The sequence below is a fragment of the Mus caroli genome, chromosome 2 (genome assembly GCF_900094665.2).
Source record: "Mus caroli chromosome 2, CAROLI_EIJ_v1.1, whole genome shotgun sequence".
NCBI lineage: Eukaryota > Metazoa > Chordata > Mammalia > Rodentia > Muridae > Mus > Mus caroli.
In genome coordinates, this window is record NC_034571.1 from 79652377 (window position 1) to 79671525 (window position 19149).

The 19149-nt window shown below is 36.7% G+C and overlaps 1 protein-coding gene across 1 annotated transcript in view; it reads right to left on the reverse strand.

The window, feature by feature from the left end:
* Positions 1-9560: 9560 nt before the first annotated feature.
* Positions 9561-19149, reverse strand: part of LOC110289969 (fatty acid desaturase 2-like protein FADS2P1) — a 38207-nt gene continuing 28618 nt past the window's right edge. Inside the window, exons 6-12 of the mRNA XM_021156410.1 lie at positions 18993-19053; positions 16358-16434; positions 16086-16183; positions 14510-14606; positions 12724-12803; positions 11386-11511; positions 9561-10150 (exon numbers count right to left, since the gene is read on the reverse strand). Coding sequence (XP_021012069.1) covers positions 10102-10150; positions 11386-11511; positions 12724-12803; positions 14510-14606; positions 16086-16183; positions 16358-16434; positions 18993-19053 — 588 coding nt within the window. The 3' untranslated portion in view covers positions 9561-10101. The remainder of the gene's footprint in view (positions 10151-11385; positions 11512-12723; positions 12804-14509; positions 14607-16085; positions 16184-16357; positions 16435-18992; positions 19054-19149) is intronic.

The following is a 19149-nucleotide window of genomic DNA, read 5'->3' on the forward strand; positions in this document are numbered from 1 at the left end:
TAAAATCCAGAAGATCCTGGGCAGATGTCATATAGACTCTAAGAGATCAAAAATGCTGGCCCAGACTCCTATACCCAGCAAAACTCTCAATCACCATAGATGAAGAAATCAAAGTTTTCCAAGACAAAACCAAATTTAAACAATATCTTTCTACTAATTTAGTTCTACAGAGGATAATAGGAAAAGTCCAACATAACGAGGAAACTACATCCAAGTAAAAGCAAGAAATTAATCATTTCACAACAACCCCCAAAAAAGAGTAAGACAAAAATGTAATTCCAACTCTAACAACAACAACAACAACAACAATAACAACAACCACAAAGCAATGATGATATCTAATCATCTAATATCTCTCAACATCAATAGAGTCAATCCCCAATAAAAAGACACAGACTAACAGACTGGATATGTAAAAGCATCCAGCATTTTGCTGCATATAGGAAACATACCGCAGTGACAAAGACAGACACTACCTCAGAGTAAACTCTGGAAAAAATTTTCCTAGCAAATGGTCCCAAGAAACAAGCTGAAGTATCCAACCTAATATCCAACAAAATAGACTTTCGACCAAAAGTTATCAAAAAAAGATGGAGAAGGTTACTACATACTTATAAAAAAGGAAAAATCCACCAGGATGAACTTTAATTCTGAACATCTATGCCCTGAATGCAAGGGCAACCACGTTTGTAAAAGAAACTCTATTAAAGCTCAAAACAAACACTAAATCTCACACAATAGTCCTAGGGGATTTCAACACCCCACTGTCATCAATGGACAGATCATGGAAACATAAATATAAACTAAATACAGATACAGTGAAACTAAAAGAAATTAAGATCCAAATGAATTTACAAGATATCTACAGAACAATTAACCTTAAAACAAAGGAATATACCTTCTCATGGTATCTTCTCAAAATTCAACCATGTATTTGGACACAAAACAAACCTCAACAGATATAAGAACATTGAATTAATCCCATGTATTCTATCAGACCACCATTCTATCTAGACTAAGGTTGGTCTCTAATAGCAACAAATACAACAGAAAGCCCACATACACATGGAATCTGAACAACTATCTACTCAATGATACTTTGTCAGGGAAGAAATAAAGAAAGAAATTAAAGACTTTTTCAAATTCAATGAAAATAAAGGCATACCATATCAGAACTTATGGGACACAATGAAAGCAGTGCTGAGAGGGAAACTCAGCTCTGAGTGCCTCTGAAAAGAAACTGTAGAGACCACACACTAGTAGCGTAACAGCTCATCTGAAAGATCTAGAACAAAAAAGATGCAAATACACCCAAGAGGAGTAGAAGGCAGGGAATAGTCAAACTCAGGGCTGAAATCAACCAAGTAGAAACAAAAGGAATTAGACAAATCCTTAGCCAGACTAATGAGAGGCTACAGAGGCAGTATCCAAATTAACAAAATCAGGAATGAAAAGGTGGACATAACAACAGAAACTGAGGAAATTTAAAAAATAATCAGATCCTGTTATAAAAGTTTATACTCAACCAAACTAGAAAACCTGGATGAAATGGATGATTTTCTAGATAAATACCAGATACCAAAGTTAAATTAGGAACAGATAAACCATCTAAACAGTCCCATAACCCCTAAAGAAGTAGAAGAAGTCATTAAAAGTCTCCCAGCCGAAAATGCTCAGGACCAGATGGTTTTAGTGAAGAATTCTATTAGACCTCCAAAGAAGATCTAATACCAATGCTCTTCAAACTATTTCTCAAAATAAAAACAGAAGGTATTCTACCCAATTCATTCTATGAAGTCACAATTACTCTGATACCTAAACTGCAAAAAGACCCAACAAAGAAAGAGAACTTTAGATCAATTTCCCTTATGAGTATTGATGCAAAAATACTCAATAAAATTCTCACAAACCAAATCCAACAGCACATCAAAATGATCATCCACCATGATCAAGTAGGCTTCATCCTAGGGATGCAGATATGGTTCAATATACGTAAATCCATCAATATAATCCAATATATAAACAAACTCAAAGGAAAAAAAAGCACCTGATCATCTCATTAGATTTGGAAAAAGCTTTTGACAAAATTCAACACCAATTCATGTTAAAAATATTGGAGAGAGCAGGAATTCAAGGTGCATACCTAACTATGAGTGTTGACAGTTGCTGTGAGTGAGGCTTGTTTGTATGATATATATTCATTACTCCATGTTCATCCTTTGGGAAATATTCTCCCTGCCAAGGTTATCAGGAAATATTTTCTCTGCCAAGGTTATTGGGAAATATCCTCTCTGCTAAGGTTAAGGGCTCCAGAAAAATCAGAAACAGCATGATTCTGGGAGCCAAGTGTGTGTTGATATCCTTAGCAAAAATGGTAAACCGCTATGACCTTCAGGACAGCCCTTAAGCCTGTGGGAAAGAACTCTGAAAACATGAGTTCTAAAACATATAATTTCTCAACTAAGCAAGACATAATGATGTAATATGAATTATATGAAGCATTCATTGACCTAAAAGAACAGAGGCAGTAGCACTATGAGTCAGCTTGTCAGAAAGATACAAAGTCAGGCAGATACAAAGGCAGGCAGATTCCTGAGTTCAAGGTCAGGCTGGGACACAGCAATGTTAGGTCCAGTCATGGTAAGAATGGTAATCTCAGGATAGATCCTACCCAGCTGAGTTTATTGTTTGTGCTTACAAAGGCAGGCAGAGCTCTGAATTCATTTGCAATGTTAAAAAATGTGCCTGCCATCTTTTTCTAAGAATCAGGGGTCTGGGGTCATGGAATGCTGATTCATGGGATAACCAAAAGGGAACCTAGAGTAAATGACTGAGTTGATATGTAAATACAGGATAAAGAAGGTTACTAAAATTTGATGTTGAAATCATGTGATAGCAACAGAGGTGTTGGCTGCAAAATTTTTCAAGGTTCCTGTTTTTAAACTTTCATAAACAACTCTGGAAAAGAGTATTTTCATTAGAAAATACTATTTTAGATAGTTAGAAAAGAGTATTTCATTTTCAATAGAACTTAAGAACTTAATAGAACTTAAGAGGAGTAGAAGGCAGGGAATAGTCAAACTCAGGGCTGAAATCAACCAAGTAGAAACAAAAGGAATTAGACAAATCCTTAACCAGACTAATGAGAGGCTACAGAGGCAGTATCTCTTCTTCCCTTTCTATCTATGTTCTGCCACTGGTTCCAAAAATTGGGGACAGTCGGAAGTTCTAGGTGGCTCATAATCGGTACTTGTTACAAAAGGAAAATTCATGCTCTTATTTGTGACTCATAATTCTCTCATTTTAAGAAAGTGTCCTCCGGCCGGGCAGTGATGGCACATGCCTTTAATCTTAGCCCTTGGCAGTCAGAGACAGGCAGATTTCTGTGTTCGAGGCCAACCTGGTCTATAGAATGAGTTCCAGGACAGCCAGGGCTATACAGAGAAACCTTGTTTCAAAAAACAAAACAAACAAACAAACAAACAAACAAAAGTGTTCTCCATTGTGTAAATTTACCACATTTTCTGTATTCATTCTTCTGTTGAGGGACATCTGGGTTCTTTNCAGCTTTTGGCTATTATAAATAAGGCTGCTATGAACATAGTGGAGCATGTGTCCTTATTACAAGTTGGAACAACTTCTGGGTATATGCCTAGGAGAGGAATTGCTGGATTTTCCAGTAGTACTATGTCCAGTTTTCTGAGGAACTGCCAAACTGATTTCCAGAGTGGTTGTACCAGCTTGCAATCCTACCAGCAATGGAGGAGTGTTCCTCTTTCTTCACAGCCTCACCAGCATCTGCTGTCACCTAAATTTTTTATATTAGCCATTCTGACTGGTGTGAAGTGGAATCTTAGGGTTGTTTTCATTTGCATTTCCTTGGTGATTAAGGATGTTGAACATTTTTTCAGGTGCTTCTCAGCCCTTCGGTATTCCTCAGTTAAGAATTCTTTGTTTAGCTCTGTACCTCATTTTTTAATGGGGCTATTTGATTTTCTGGAGTCCAATTTCTTGAGTTCTTTGTATATATTGGATATTAGTCCTCTATCTGATTTAGGATTGGTAAAGATCTTTTCCTAATCTGTTGTTTGCCATTTTCTCTTATTGATAGTGTCCTTTACCTTATAGAAGCTTTGCAATTTTATGAAGTCCGATTTGTCGATTCTTGATCTTACAGCACAAGCCATTGCTGTTCTATTCAGGAATTTTGCCCCTATGCCCATATCTTGGAAGCTTTCCCCCACTTTCTCCTCTATAAGTTACAGGGTCTCTGGTTTTATGTGGAGTTCCTTGATCCACTTAGACTTAAGCTTTGTACAGGAGATAAGAATGGATCAATTCGCCTTCTTCTACATGCTAACTTCCAGTTCCAGTTGAGCCAGTACCATTTGTTGAAAATGCTGTCTTTTTTCCATTGGGTGGTTTTAACTCCTTTGTCAAAGATCAAGTGACCATAGGTGTGTGGGTTCATTTCTGGGTCTTTAATTCTATTCCATTGATCTACCTGTCTATCTCTGTACCAGTACCATGTAGTTCTTATCACAATTGCTCTATGGTACAGCTTGAGGACAGGCTTGGTGATTCCAACAGAGGTACTTTTATTGTTGAGAATAGTTTTTGCTATACTAGGATTTTTTGTTATTCCAGATGAATTCGCTAATTGCTCTTTCTAACTCGGTGAAGAATTGAGTTGGGATTTTGATGGGGATTGCACTTAATCTGTAGATTGCTTTTGGCAAGATAGACATTTTTACTATGTTAATCCTGCCAATCCATGAGCATGGGAGATCTTTCCATCTTCTGAGATCTTCTTTGATTTCTTTCTTCAGATTCTTGAAGTTCTTCTCATACAGATCTTTAACTTCCTTAGTTAGAGTCACATCAAGGTATTTTATATTATTTGTGACTATTGTGAAGGGTGTTGTTTCCCTAATTTCTTTCTCAGCCTGTTTATCCTTTGTGTACAGAAAGGCCACTGATTTGTTTGAGTTATTTTATCCAGCTACTCCACTGAAGTTGTTTATCAGAGTTAGGAGTTCTTTGGTGGAATTTTTAGGGTCACTTATATATAGTATCACATCATCTGCAAATAATGATATTTTTACTTCTTCCTTTCCAATTTGTATCCCCTTGATCTCCTTTTTTGTCTAATTGCTCTGGCTAGGAATTCAAGTACTTTCTTGAATAGGTGGGGAGAAAGTGGGCAGCCTTGTCTAGTCCCTAATTTTAGTGGGATTGCTTCAAGTTTCTTTCGATTTAGTTTGATGTTAGCTACTGGATTGCTGTATATTGCTTTTATTATATTTAGGTATGGGCCTTGAATTCCTGATCTTTCCAAAACTTTTATCATGAATGGGTGTTGGATTTTGTCAAATGCTTTCTCAGCATCTAAGGAGATGATCATGTGATTTTTGTCTTTGAGTTTGTTTATATAGTGGATTATGTTGATGGTTTTTCATAAATTAAACCATCCCTGCATCCCTGGGATGAAGCTTACTTGATTATGATGGATTATCATTTTGATGTGTTCTTGGATTCAGTTTGTGAGAATTTTATTGAGTATTTTTGTATTGATATTCATAAGGGAAATTGGTCTGAAGTTCTCTTTCTTTGTTGGGTCTTTGTGTGGTTTAGGTATCAGTGTAATTGTGGCTTCATAGAATGAATTGGGTAGAGTATCTTGTGTTTCTATTTTGTGGAATAGTTTGAGGAGAATTGGAATTAGGTCTTCTTTGAATGTCTGATAGAACTCTGCACTCCATCTGGTCCTGGGCTTTTTTTGGTTGGGAGACTATTAATGACTGCTTCTATTTCTTTAAGGGATATGGGACTGTTTAGATCATTAATCTGATCCAGATTTAACTTTGGTACCCGGTATCTGTCTAGAAAATTGTCCATGTCATCCAGGTTTTCCAATTTTGATGAGTATAGCCTTTTGTAGTAGGATCTCATGATGTTTTGGATTTTCTCAGGTTCTGTTGTTATATCTATTTTTTCATTTCTGATTTTGTTAATTAGGATACCATCCCTGTGGCCTCTAGTTAGTCAGGCTAAGGGTTTAACTATTTTGTTGATTTTTTTTTTAAAAACAGCTCCTCATTTGGTTGATTCTTTGTATAGTTCTTTTTGTTTCCACTTGGTTGATTTCAGCCCTGAGTTTGATTCTTTCCTGCCATCTACTTGTCTTGGGTGAATTTGTTTCCTTTTGTTTACTCAGCTATTAAAAGCAATGAATTTATGAAATTCCTAGGCAAATGGATGGATCTTGAGGATATCATCCTGAGTGAGGTAACCCAATTACAAAAGAACACACATGATATGCATTCACTGATAATTGGATATCAGCCCAGAAACTTTGAATATCCAAGATACAATTTGCAAGACACATTAAACTCAAGAAGAAGGAAGACCAAAGTGTGGATACTTTGTTCATCCTTAGAATGGAGAACAAAATACCCATGGAAGGAGTTACAGAGACAAAGTTTGGAGCTGAGATGCAAGGAAGGACCATCCAGAGACTGCTCCACCCAGGGATTCATCCCATAAACCACCACCAAACCCAGGCACTATTGCATATGCCAGCAAGTTTTTGTTGACAGGATCCTGATATAGTTATCTCTTGTAAGGCTATGCCGTTTCCTGTCAAATACAGAAGTGGATGTTCACAGTCATCTTGTGGATGGAGCACAAGGTCCCCAATAAATGAGGTAGAGAAAGTACCCAAGGAGCTGAAGGGGTCTGTAACCGTATGGGAGGAACAATAATATGAACTAACCAGTACCCCCCGAGCTTGTGTCTCTAGCTGCATATGTAACAGAGGATGGTCTAGTCAACCATCAATGGGAGGAGAGGCCCCTGGCCTTGTGAAGATTTTATGCCCCAGTATAGGGGAATGCCAGGGCCAGGAAGAAGGTGTGGGTGGGTTGGGGAGCATGGTGGGGGGATGGTATAGGGGCATTTCAGAGAGGAAACTAGGAAAGGGGATAGCATTTGAAATGTAAATGAAGCATCCATTTTATATTATTTTTGGATATTAGTAGTTCTATGATAGGGAAACCTCTCAGTATAATAATTATTGTAAGAATCTATAGATGTCCTCACTAATGTAATCATTGCATTTACCTGAATTATTTTGATTATTACAATCTTGCTAGTAGTGCATGTAGGCACATAATATGCACCATACTTATTTTAAAGATGTGGAGATTTAGGTATAAGAGTGAGGTAAATGATCTGGATAATTTCACTGTATATTATAAAATATAATGTTAATGACCTAGAGTTAGATTATAGGCTTCTGGCACTATTTCATTTACCTTGCTAAAAACCTAGGCAAATTATCATTTCTGTTTTTTTACCAAAAATGAACAAGGAGATAGGATAAGTGGGAAAGCCAAACAAATAGTACCACAGGGAGAATGGATATTACTTGGGTTGATTCATGTTTGTCATTACAAATTATTAGATAAATCTCAGTATCCTGATATTCTGTATTTATGCAGGATCTATCTTTCTTAAAGGAAGGTTAGGACCCTGCTTGCATCTCTCCATGTGAAATTACCCAGATCTCAGTAGTCTTTAAAGGGTGGGCATAGAAAGTTCATTACGGCTATACAACACAAGTTAGCAAGATGAATCATAAAGAATAGAATTAGATTAATAAAGAGTAATTCAAACCTCCTAGGAAAGAAGAGCTCAGGACTAACTGGCTAGATCTACTTATTTATTGAACTAATTTTACGACTTTTTCAGTATAGTTTCTCTACATTTCTTAAAAATTCATAGTAATGAACTTTCTGTAGAATTTTTAAAGTAGCCATGTTTTAATACTGACTAGGAATTCCTTTGATGTAATTAGAGTTGTGCACAAAACTCATTGCTATTTCCTAGCGCCTATGTCTCCCTCTCTAAAAAAGCAGAGCTTGAGACACTCTAGGAAGTGAATCAGGTAGAACTAGAGAAAGCCACCAGATTGCAACTTCACCTACATGCAAGTCTGAGTCCAGATAGGAGAAATCACCTGTGTCTCTACTAGCAGTAAAAGTAAGCACTGAGGGGACAGAGCTCTGCATCCTTCTCATCCTCTGCTCAACTTTCCCATTGGACATTATGACAATTTAGCATCTCTTCTCCAGAGAGTTTTTTTCTTATTTTCTTAACTTTGGTCTGTGGGTTTGTGAAACCTTTGGAAGAGTAAGTGATTAAATGCTCTGTTCTTTATGCGATTCAATTAGAATGCAAACAAACCTATAGTATTTTTAAGAGCTTTGGGAGAATGAATGAATGTTTACTGAAGACTTCGGACAACAGATAAATCAACAACATTGTTTTGCTGAATGCTATGGAAGAAAGCCTTGTTCTTACACATTTTTTTTTTCCTTGAAAGTAAGGTCATGATTTATTATGCCCTTCATGAAATAGCTTAACAAAGGAAATTAGTGTGGCACTGAAGGTGTTCATTTATTAGTATGTGTTTTTAAGTAATCTTCAGTCAGAAGAACCTAAGAGATAAATTAGAGAATCTGTAAAATGAGGATATATTCCTAAAAATATAGAGTGGAAGAAACCAAGACTGAACAAAAAGAATAGAAATAAAGATCAATTGAGGAATTTACTCTTGAGGGAAGAAATGGCTAAGACTGTCTTAATTTGCTATGAAAATTAAAACAATAAAGACTTGATATAGCCTATGGTTTTCATTATAGAAAATGGAGCTCTTTCCTTCATTCAGGTAGAATTCAGTAAGAGTGTGTGGGGACTTTTGCTCTGCTATGTATGGTGTAGGAAACCCAATTCTATACTCAAGGGACACTATTCTTCAGTCAAACAGAAACACTTCTTCATCAAACAAATCTTCATTAAACAAATTTTCATCAGTTGCTATTGGAATTAGATTTGGGGAATTCTTTTTTTTTAATTAGGTATTTTCTTCATTTACATTTCTAATGCTATCCCAAAAGTCCCCTATACCCCCCCCCACTCCCCTACTCACCCTGCTCTTGGCCCTGGCGTTCCCCTTTACTGGGGCATATAAAGTTTGCACAATCAATGGGCCTCTTTCCAATAATGGACGACTAGGCCATCTTCTGATACATATGCAGCTAGAAACACGAGCTCTGGGGGATACTGGTTAGTTCATATTGTTGTTCCACCTATAGGGTTGCAGACCCCTTTAGCTCCTCCATTGGGGGCCCTGTGATCCATCCAATAGCTGACTGTGAGCATCCACTTATGTGTTTGCTAGGCCCCGGCATAGACTCACACGAGACAGCTATATCTGGGTCCTTTCAGTAAAATCTTGCTAGTGTATGCAATGGTGTTAGCGTATGGAAGCTGATTATGGGATGGAACCGTGGATATGGCAGGCTCTAGATAGTTCATCCTTTTGACACAGCTCCAAACTTTGTCTCTGTAACTCCTTCCATGGGTGTTTTGTTCCCAATTCTAAGAAGGGGCAAAGTGTCTACATTTTGGTCTTCATTCTTCTTGAGTTTCTTGGGGAATTCTTTTAAGAGACTATAGAAATTCTAATTTCTCCATATAGAAACACATGCATATATACACTAATAACACACATGTTTTATTTACAATACTGCAAGTGCAAAGTGAAGACAAGCATTTGAAGGTATTTTAATGTTAATTAAAATCACAATTTGAAGTTCACCTATTTTAAAGGAGATTAAGCAAAAATTTATTCAGCAGGAATGTCTTAAATAAACAATTCTCTTCTAAGAACAACTACACTGACTTTCAATGGGCTCTGTCAGAGATCTTTACTTTTTTCACTTTCACTTCTGTCTACATCATATTATACCCCTCAAGAAACAATTTCACTGAGGTCTATTGGAACTAAGTCCAGGACCCTAATGAAAAAGTAGAGTGTCTTCCCTTTGTGATTCTGAGAGAAGTCATCTTTCTGTTTCTTCTTTCTCTCAGTTACAGAGAAGACCTTCAGGGAGAGGTTAATATATATTCTTGGGATTCACATTCCTGGGACACTCATGTATGCTGCTTTTGCCAGTTAATTCTCAGTTAATCAGAGAAAAGCACATGCACAGACATCACCCTCTTCAGAGACACCAATAAATGCAAGGCTCTGCATCATTCATAGTAAGCATCCATCCAGAGGGAAGCAGACTTCTTCAAGGACCTAGAAAAGAAAACAAAATTGTCAGAAAGTGAAACTCAGTGCAAAGGGATTCTCCATGAATCATTTATCAGATTCACCGCTTGTTTTGAGACAATGTAGTTTCTAGTCATATTTGATAAATGTCATTGCATGTGAACCAGGGAAGGGGATCAAATGCACTGAATTTCTTTTAGCAGATAAATTTGCCTTTTTTCAGGGAGAAGATTTGAGTTTAGTTTTTGTTTTATTATTTTCTATACCATATACTTAGATATAAACTCATACCATATTCATCTACCTACCCTATTTTATAATGTTGAAGATGAATTTCTAGGGTTTAGGAATGTAACATCAAAAGAGACAGAAATGAATTCTGGACACACAGACTCTTTATCTTGAAAGATAAGCATTAAATAATTGTTTACTCAGCAAGCTGTTTAATCAAGATTGTGATAAGGACTGTGATAAGGATAGATTTAGTCTTGAGATGGAAGGCTGACATAAGGGAAAAAATTGCAATGGTCTTAGAGAATGATTGTGGATTGAGAAGGTGAAATGAAGAGCAGTCATTTTGAAGGATGTTGCAAGCATGAGAAAAAGTGGCAAAGGGATAAGATGGTCAGGTACAGTTATTTTCAGGAAGTGGAGGTAGACCAGAAGTGCATATGACAGAAAGGAAGAAGAATGTGGACAGTCTGAAAGAGCCAGATGAGATCAGATGTGGCCATGGTAGCCTTCAAAATATTGCCCTGTTTTGTTTTGTTTTGTTTTAATAGAACATTATTAAACTCAGACCAGTGGTTTTAAAGTTGTCAGTAACATCTTCTGCAGGAAAATGCATGTGCATGCATATGTATTTGTTGTTAGATTAACTACACATGGCTAATTGCCCTGACTGATTCTTGCATCACACCCATCTACACATTAATAATTTCTCCACCGAATCAGAAGATTTGTTGGTCTTTCCAATCATGTTAAATTCTAAAGTATGTCCAGAGGTCTATGGGAAATAAATACAAACACAAATCTTATATAGCTATGATTTCAGGAAATTTGATCTAAGGAGAACAGTAGGGTATTTCTAATAAGAAATATAATAAAGTCAAGTAGGTAAATGGTAAAGATTTGTGTGCCTTTATTATTGTTGATACTAGTGTTTCTTAACAAATGGTTGTTAGATGAACGATTCAAAAGCTGCTGAAAAGTTTAGAAATTGGAAAGAAAGGAAAATGAGCAAAGTTATATTGTGTTATTACCTGACAATATCTCCAAAGGCCTTCAATATGGGCTTATTTATATACTGCAATCCATGCTTGGCACACAGTGACTTCACCAGAGGTGCCACTTTGTGGTAATTATGGCGTGGCATTGTGGGAAAGAGGCTAAGAAAACAAACAGCAGATGTGAGATTTAAACCTAAAGAGAAACCCAGAAGGAGTTTTATTTTTTTTATTTCTAAATAAAATAGTATCGGGAATGAAGACCCAAACTTGACCTTGTATAAGCCTTCTAGTAAGCCAAATCTTTTACCCCAAACTCTTCTCTTGTAACATCTCTACAAGCCATGTGAATGGCAAGTGTTTGGGAAATGCTAAGAGATTAACTACTAGCCATTTAATATGCATATTTTTGGTCAGTTCAAATGAAAATATGGATTAGCTAGTATTATGAATTGGCTAAAAGATCAGATCATGTTTCCTTCATTCTTGCCTCTCTCATGTTCTAAAAAGTACTGTTGAACAACTAAGTATTCACCTAGGTCTAGCTGTGACATTTAAATTGAAGTTCAGATTGGAATTTAAGGGAAGAAGTCTTTAATCCAAGGTTTGGCATGTAGCAAACCCAGTAATTTTTCTTGACCTGTATATTTTCTTTAATAATATATAACTCATGATTCTTCTTTTGCTAGGATGTGCAAGCATTTACAAAGAATAAAGATTGAAAAAACAGCATTAAGACCTTAAGAACTCTTTTGTTCTCTGCCTCCTAGATGTAACTTCACAGAAGGAACCATGAGAAGCATCTTGTAAGCATTCTAGGGAGATCAGATGTCCAAACATTACCATTTTCCATTTCTTTATTGTACTTCCAGTTCACTGATTAGTTGGAAGGATATTTTTAGATTCACTGGTGAATTTCAGAAGTAGCTATATTTCATTCTTGGTTATTTTATGTCTTTGGCCCTAACCTGATACTTACATTAAATTGCACTTAAATTCAACAAAACTTGGTTACTGAAGGGCTATAATTTTTCTTAGGTCTCTTTAACAAACAAAATATGCGTGAGCACATGAACTCATACTCCAGATACCTCCTGCACCCCACCATAGACATCACCTATTCTTAAAACTCAGAACATATGGTAACTAAGTTATTGGTCTATTTCTATGATTCTACTTCACTTCTCACAACAGTTAGGTGCTCCTTCTCACCCCACTATCCCAGCCATTTGGCACTGATGGGCAGCTGTCTTTAGTGAACTCTGGTTAAACTTTTTAACTCTCTGAGACTCTTAATTGAATGGTTGTGCCATATTGCATGATAATAAGGGTCAGTCAGACATTGCTCCATAATAGACCATTTGCATCACTCACTGGTGTTCAATTTGGAAGTTCAAATGTCCAGTGAACCAGTCATTGAAAAAGGACTGTTCAATATTACAGGTGGCCACAATCTGCAAAGAAAAAGTTTGTATTAGCTATAAGTGAGCCTGAGTGTCAAAAAATGCTATATCTTTTATGTAAATCTACTAACATGCATATTATTGTTTACTTTTTATTTGTTAGTAAATATATAACTGAGTTACATTGACACAGTTCCAGCCTTCAAGAAGTTTACCATTTAAAACATACTAATATATTTTGCTAAGAAGTACACATAGATGTCAAGGGATATTAGGACTGAAGGAGAAAATGCCACAATCATTCCTCAGACACAGATGGTTATTTCATCATGAATGAGGAGTTTGACTGATGTAGATGGGTTTTTAGGATTGTGTTGTAAAATGCATGGTTAGGTTAGAACATGAGGGCTTCTGAGTGACATGAAATAATGAAGTATTAATGAAGTCCTTCTACAGTAAAATTACAGGGTTAAGAACCACATAGGAAAAATTATATAACATATATCATGGGCAATGTTTTAAAAGCCCTATTTTATAAGATGTTATCCAAATATATAATTCTCACATAAAAAGGTGAAGGGTATGTGGAAAGCATGGGACCTAACCAATGCTTAAAGAAATGATGAATGTGAACTGAAAGATATGGAAGTAGCTCTCAGGGCAAACACCCGAGAACCCTTCTTCTTGACTCTAAAGGGTCAGGGCCCTTTGATTGCTAGGGTACAACTCGTCTTACAATTTGAAGTCTTAGATTCACTTGAAAGACTTTGTTATATTTAATGATTAGAATAGAAAATCAAAACACATTTTCTATAAATTCTCAGATAATAAACATTATCTTTAGACTATTGTTTATAGAATTGTAGCATTTTCTCCCTTACCTTTCCTCCCTACAGTCCTCCTCAAGAACATCCCCTCAAACTACTCCCATGAACTACTCTATTCTCACAATGATAGCCTTTTTCTTTGATTACTATTGTTACATATATATGTCCATATATAAACAAATATGTAAGTATAACCCACTGAAGTTTTTTGTTTTGTTTTGTTTTTTTGAGACAGGGTTTCTCTGCATAGCCCTGGCTTTCCTGGAACTCACTTTGTAGAAAAGGCTGGCCTCGAACTCAGAAATCCACTTGCCTCTGCCTCCCGAGTGCTGGGATTAAAGGCATGTGCCACCACGCCCGGTTCCACTGAAGTTTTTTTTTTTTTTTTTTTTTTTTTTTTATTGTTTGTGTGTATATAGTTTCTGGCATGATCACTTTGTATTCAATAAAGGAGTACGTTATAGTTTCAATAGTACATCTTTTAATTTTGTCATCAACATTCAATTTTGTTGTAGCATCAAAGTGGCCATGGATAATATATAAATAAAGAAACATGACCATGGCCCAGTAAACCTTCATGTACACAAACAACCAGTGGTTCAGATTGGGCCTCGGGATTTTAATTGACTGATTTTACTTTGCAGTCAAGACTCTATAATCAAACTGCTTAGGTTTAAAGCTTGTTGCTATCATGTATTAGTTGTGTGACCATATAGAAGTTACCAAAACTTCTCACAAGTAGGTTTCATCATGTTGTAAAGTGAGAATAATCATTGTGTCCCCCTTGTTCCATTGCATGCAAAACATCTCATGATGCCTGTCCTCAGGAAACTGTTTTATGAAGGCCAAGTTATTATTTTGATTTGCGGTTAGCAGTTATAAGCCAGTCTGATTGGAAGGACTGTCCCTCATGAATGCCATCATCATCACCTGAGTGCTGAGCCAGTCGTGGTTCTCTTCCCTGCTCATTTTCATTGGTACGTGACTCATCTGGGTAACATAAGCAATCCAGGGGCTCTCAATAAACCTGTGGAGGAATAAAAAGTGGGAGTGGCAACTCATTTAGTATGTTTTAGGTGTAATCACTGAGCTTGAATGACCTCTGAACTGGCCAAACCCTGGAGGAAATGAAAGTGGCTCTAAGATTCTAGTAACTGTCTATGTCCTTTTCGAGTGCCATTTCTTCTTTTTTTAAAAATCTTTTTATTATTATTATTTAATTAATCATTCTATTCCTTTACACTTCAAATATTACCCCCTTTCTGATTTCCCATCCACAGCCCCCCATCCCATCTTCCTTCTCCCCCTCCACTTTGTGTCTATGAGGGTACTTCCAGGCCCACCCACACATTCCTGCCCCACCACTCCAGCATCTCCCTATGCTGGGGCATCAAACCTCCACAGGACCAATGGCCTCCCCTCCCACTGATGTCAGAAAAGGCAATTCTCTGCTACATATGTATCTGAAGCCATGGATCCCTCCCTGTACACCCTTTGGTTGGTGTCCTAGTCTCTGGGAGCACCGGGTGGTCTGGCCAGCCCACATTGTTCTTTGCTTGTCCAGTCCTTCCTCCAGCTCCCCCGTCAGGGTCCATGAGCTCAGTGTGATGGTTGACTGCGAGCATCGAGTGCCATTTCTAACAAGTTTTGGCACACAAGTATTTGATGATAATGGCTTGTCCCATTTCCTGATTCAAAGGAGCACTGCTTGTAAATATTCTACTCTAGCTTTGGTGCAAGCATAAAAGATATTGGGGGGGCTGAGTGTTTTCCTGATATGCAGGAAGTTCAGTTCAATGCCTAGCATAAGGAAAAGAAAAAAGAAAAAAACTAAGCCAGGTTCTTTAAGGGCATTTGTAAAGTAATTGACAGTTTGTCAACAGATAGAGTTTTGTTCAAGTTCTATATTGACAACATTTTTGCCCTTACTTGTTCTGTTACCTTAGGCAAGCAATTTAATCCCCCAAACGTCAGTTCCTTGAGCAGAAAGATGATACTATCTACATTGTAAGGCAATATGGGGATTACATCAAACAAAATGATGACTGTTAACACTTAACAGATTGTCTGATCCACGGTTTCTCTCATTGTCTTTACAACTAATAGGGATTTAGTATAGCAATGCAACTGAATGAACTATAAACTAATTAGAAGTTTGGAAAGGGCTATTTATGCACAATAGTGCTTTGAAGCCATGTGGTTTGGTGAAGAACTTCTTGCATTACAGCTTAAAATTTGTCTTGTCCTATCATGATTCTTGGCAGAGTTTATGATGTCAAAGCAGCTTAAGTTATATTGGCCTTAAAGAAAAATTGATATGGCTTAGTTGGTAATCTAAAAACATGGGGACAACTGAACCTGGACAAATTCTTCTTAGATGGAATTTGTGTTATTCAATCACTTGAACTGTTGCCTTTCATGGGAATGGACCACATTATCATGATATTTTGCTAATTACAAGTAGCTCTGGTAAAAACAAGTTATAGAAATAAGAGAATATTCTTACTTGACCAAATATATGAGCAACACTGTTCCGAAAATTCCATAGAAAGGGCCAAATGTGATGAAATAACGAATGTAAAAGCTGCTGACCCATGCAATGTCCTGCAGAGATAAGCAATACAGTGAGAAGTCTTGAATATGTTTTCAGATCTTGTTCTTTGAGAAATGTCTCAATCTGATGTCCTGTTACTCACAGAAGCTATACCCGAGGACACTAAGCACTGTCAACTCATTTTCTATCTGGTCTAGGTTTAGAAAATGGGATGAGTGACTCACCGTCCAGTATTTTCGCAGGTACATCACTTGCATGGATTGCAAATTAAAGTAGACAGGCATGAGGAGGGGGAGTGCAACTGAAAAAAGATAAAAGAAAAAAGACAAATGAGCAATGTGGACCCCAGTGTAAGCCAGCAGGTGTTTGATTCTTTTGCATGCCCTCCCTAGAGTGCTGGCCTTGAGAAAGGATGCAAGGAGGACATCCAGAATGACATTCTGGGCTTTAACACCTCAGAGGCTGGGGAGAGAATTTGGTCAGAATTTCCATGTTCAAGTTTCCTGAAGTAGCAAATGATATATTGAATTTTTCAGAGTGCGTTCTGTTATGATTCATTGGTATGACAAGAATTATGTCCGTATACTTATTTCAGAGCTATATACCCAATTTTCTTACAGCATCAGCAAGACCTTCAAGAGCAAAAATAATCTCAGAGGGACCCTTATGCTCTGAGCAATTACCTTTCACTGGCCAAGCTTTAGTTTTGTTACTTTGAACTTTGTTCTCAACTAGATCTCAGACTTGACCAATGAGAATTGCTAATTGTCAGGACACATGATTTCACCCATACCCACTGTAGCAGCTCAAAGCCAGAGCACATCAGCCTTGTCAAAGTTCCTGCTTGGGAAAACTGAAAAAAAACCTACCATCATTTTTCTTAGAGAATTACCTTAGACTACATATGATTTCAAATTATAAGAAGAAGGTCCATGTTTCCTAGTGGTACTAGAGCTTAGCACCGAAAAACACATGACTGCAAACACAGACGCTCTAACTTCATCATACTGCTTTCTCTCTCTCCTATCCAATCGTTTTAAATCTATTTCTTTAGTATTTTAAAGTCTCCCCCTCACCATTTGTTTCAGCTGAGTTAAGCTCAGTTGGTACTGAAATTTTTCTCTCATTTTGCATCAGTCTGAATAAAAGTTTTCTAGCCGTGTTTGACACTGTTTTTCTGTAACAATTTGAGCCTGACTTATTTGTATTCAAGAGGCTCTGAGCTGATATTCCAAGGAAAGGGGCATCAAGAAACTGTCGAGGATTTGTGACATAGGCATCCTGGAGTGAACTTATAATCAGTACTCATTCCTCATCAGCAAAGGGGAAACTTTATTACTACAGAGACATGATATTAAGGCATATTACTTAGTCAAGTTCAGTAATAAAAAACATTTTTTGTGTTTGTGTGAAACTACATATGATTTAATCTGATGTCAGCTGCCGTTTGGAATATGTCACAAAAAAGGGTCTAATGATGGGTACAGGGTGTAGGGGTTGAATCCCAGTGTGGAGTTGAGAGCCGAAATGGGTAATTCCACTTGACAAGTAATTCATTCAGTGGTTGTGTTCAACAGGTATGTTACAAATGACCACTAGCTGCCTTATAGGCAAATGAGAGGCTGTGTTGGTGTCTTAGTCTCAGAAGTACTAAATTATATGGCTAGGTAATTATTTATTATGATGGGCTATTCTTGTGCATTATAGGACTTTTTAAATTATCATCAACCCCTTCCACAAAAGAGACAAAAATGTCTTTAGACCTTGTTCAAATGTTTCTTCATTAACAAAAATATCCTCAGTGGACAACCTCTGGTATAGGAGGCGTTTGTTTCCTTCTCTGATGTTGGTTTATCAGATGTACACGTCTGTTTCAGATGAGTAGACTTTGGAGTTATTTGAACACTTGTCCATAAGTCACCAGGAGTTTGATTTTGTTTAATAATAATAATAATAATGTCAGAATTACTGAACTAAGTGATTTTGCTTAGTAGCTTGATAATATACTGTTCTGCCTACCTCTCTATCTTTATCTCTATCATGTCTATCTCTATCTCTATCTCTATCTCTATCTCTATCTCTATCTCTATCTCTATCTCTATTTATCTTTCTATCTATTTATCTATTTATCTATCTATCTATCTATCATCTCTTTAACGTAATCTGTCTTCTATTTGTCTATGAATATTTGGATATATGTATCTATCTATCTATCATGTATCAATATATCAATCATCTATCTATACTAATATACCTTTATCTAATATATCTATACTAATATATCATTACTAATATATCTATACTAATATATCATTCAACATCTATCCGTTTACCATATCCATCCTTTACCTATCATCTAAGCATCTGGTATGTGTGCATACTTTAGAGCTGTTTGCTGATCATAGCAGATAAAAGCTTTCTTCCATGTACAAACTTTCTTGATGCTCTTGACTTTTGGGTCTATTTTCTCTGGTATCACACTGTTTTCCCACACCTCTTCTCCCTACAAAAATGTTATTATTCTTTTATCTATATATTGTAAAGGTTTTCCTAAGACAAGAATGCTGGACAATATGATTAGAAGTCTGCCTTCTGACTCTCTTTTAAGGTTTTTTTTTTTTTTTTTTTTTTTTAAATACCTTTCCTTTCTTGTCCAATGCCTAGTATGATGGACATCTGTTACAAATGCCTATTTACTTTGCCTCTTTCATTTTCATAGTTTCCCACCAGCAAGCCTGACATAAGATCTGTTTATTTTATCATTAACAAATCAGATATGGGTTGGTTTCTGTGAGACAGTTCTAGTCATGCCATCAGCTTGACTACTGATTACAGGGAGAGTGGCTACAGGAGACTCACCCATATAGAAGTACAGGTGCTGCTTCTCATAGTCAATGTATTTTATTTTCTTCTTGCCATACTAAAAGGACAGAGAATAAGAGCCATTATTCTTCAGCATGTGTGTGTGTGTGTACATGTGTGTGTGTGTGTGTGTGTGTGTGTGTGTGTGTGTGTG